The 2,215-nt window shown below is 49.2% G+C and overlaps 1 protein-coding gene across 1 annotated transcript in view; it reads right to left on the bottom strand.

Annotated features, from left to right (window-relative positions):
- Positions 1–2,215, bottom strand: part of GAK (cyclin G associated kinase) — a 124,890-nt gene that overhangs the window by 34,204 nt on the left and 88,471 nt on the right. The window contains exons 16-18 of the mRNA XM_004383533.2: positions 1,685–1,879; positions 1,096–1,213; positions 348–427 (exon numbers count right to left, since the gene is read on the bottom strand). Of these exons, the coding sequence (XP_004383590.1) occupies positions 348–427; positions 1,096–1,213; positions 1,685–1,879 (393 nt within the window). The remainder of the gene's footprint in view (positions 1–347; positions 428–1,095; positions 1,214–1,684; positions 1,880–2,215) is intronic.

Genomic DNA, 2,215 nt, shown 5'->3' with positions numbered 1-2,215 from the left:
GTAAACATCTGAGTGTTCTGTTTGGTTATAGGACATCCAGGCTGTGACGTGTTAACTCTACAGAGACTTGCACCAGCCAGTGCAAAGCCATCCACGGCAAGAATGAAATGCTATCAGAGTTCAATCTGTGGGGGCAGTATCTTGGAAACAAAACAGACCTTGGTTTTAGGAGGAAAGATCCAAAATGTAAGTTCAATGTTACAAACTCCCTCATTTATACATCACATCAATCCCATAAAGTTATCTGTACTGCATTCATCTACATGTGTTGAGCAGTTTTGAATACTTACACATCCTATCTCCCCCGTCCCTCTGCCCAACAGCCACACAGTGTGACACCAACGTACTTTGCAAACTTCACAGTAGTTGCGTTCCGAGGCACAAACCCAGTGTGGAACTGAATCTGGAACATCTTCATGGATGCCATCTGCAAAGAGAAAGCAAACGAGAGGTTCCACACACTGTGGAGAAGGCAAGCAGACTCTCCCTTCACAGACAAAATCCTCCTCCTGTAGGAAAGACAGCTGCTGTCCAGGCGCAGGAGAGTATTTCACATTTAACAAGCTCCCAAGGACACTGCAGATGGTGCCCTCATGTAGCATACTGTGGGGGCGAGGGGCAGAGGAGAGAGGTGGAGAGGGGAGGAGAGAGGGGAGGGGAGCAGAAGGAGGAGTCAGCAGCAGATGTGGAGACGGAGAAGACATTCGAGTCCTAGGCGGCCCAGGTCCCTGTGACCCCAAATAAGCAGCAAGCAGCAAGCAGAGGTCTACGGTTATGCAGCAACCAGGCTGAAGCCCAGCACACATGCAGTGAAGGCTATACAGTTCTGTAATGCTTGAAGGGGATGCTGGAAATTCCAGATTTTTCAGGTAATGCCCCCTCTGCCTTGTGCTATGTGGAGAATGGTAGGTACTCCGTGAGACACTTATGTGATTAAAGCTTAAACACTCCTGCTGGACAACAAGCCTGACTCAGAAACCCTCTATAAGAATTGCCAATGAAGCCAAAGAAACAAGAAGTAAACATCAAGTGCTGGCAGCAGCAGAACACGGGACGAGCTGCACACGCTGCAAAGGGGCCCGTGGAGACACTCACCTTGGCCTGCAGTCTTCCTCCCAGAGTGGACCTTGCGTGATAAATGATGATGAGCACGTCTCCCTGAACTGTTATGCCCAGGGGAATAACTGCTTTGCCATCCTCAATCTTAAAATCCCTAACAACAGAACGACAAGGAAGTGTTAGTCCAAGGCCAACAGATCAGACTTGATGAAGAGCGACCCTCAAAGGCTGATAGGTCCCAGGAAGAAAGCTAAGATCCTTCTGAAGTTGCAAAAGCTGAAATTCATGCATTCTTATCTTACTGACTTTGGCACCAGTGAAAATAATTTCCTGGGGTGTTTATTCCAGGAAGCTACTTTCAAGCAGCTACTCCCCGAGTACACAATGGCCATGGTAACCTACCCAAACACGGCAATGGCTACAAGCCTGTGTGGCTCAAGCCTGCTTATCTGGCTCAAAGCCACCAGTCTAAGCAAAGGTCAAAGACATCACAGCTCCAAAGTTATCTACCTAAGCAAACGTTTCTCACAGCACGGTTAAATTTTCTCCTTAAAAGTTTTCCTGAACCATGAGAATACACAGATGTCACAGCCATGGAGCAAGGATGCTCCATGTCTGAACTCACTTCATCTTGTCATACTCCTGGGACGTGGTGGTCACACGTTCGTCTCCAACGTAGACCTCACAGAAGGGCCGGCAGCCGTTCCTCTGCTTGCTAAACAGGGGCACGGGGGTCATGATGACGGCTTTCACCAGGATGGGCTTGCTGTGGGGCGTGATGGGCTCCTCTGCCACCATGTCACACATGTACTCGATATACCTGCAAGGCCATTCAGCACACCCTGTCACATGTGTACTCTATGCCCCTGCAAGGCTGCTTAGCACACCATGTCACATGTGAACTCTACGAATATGCAAGGCCACTCAGCACACCATGTCACATATGTACTCTATTACCTGCAAGGCCATTCGGCACACCATGTCACATGCGTACTCTATCTATCTGCAAGGCCATTCAGCACGCCCTGTCACACATGTACTCTATGTACCTGCAAGGCCACTCAGCACGCCATGTCACTCACACGTGTACTCTGTGTACCTGCAAGGCCATTCAGCACACCATGTCACATGTGTACTCTGTGTACCTGCAAGGCCA

Source organism: Trichechus manatus, unplaced genomic scaffold, assembly GCF_000243295.1.
Source record: "Trichechus manatus latirostris isolate Lorelei unplaced genomic scaffold, TriManLat1.0 scaffold00111, whole genome shotgun sequence".
Lineage (NCBI taxonomy): Eukaryota > Metazoa > Chordata > Mammalia > Sirenia > Trichechidae > Trichechus > Trichechus manatus.
This window is presented reverse-complemented; position numbering and strand designations above follow the sequence as displayed.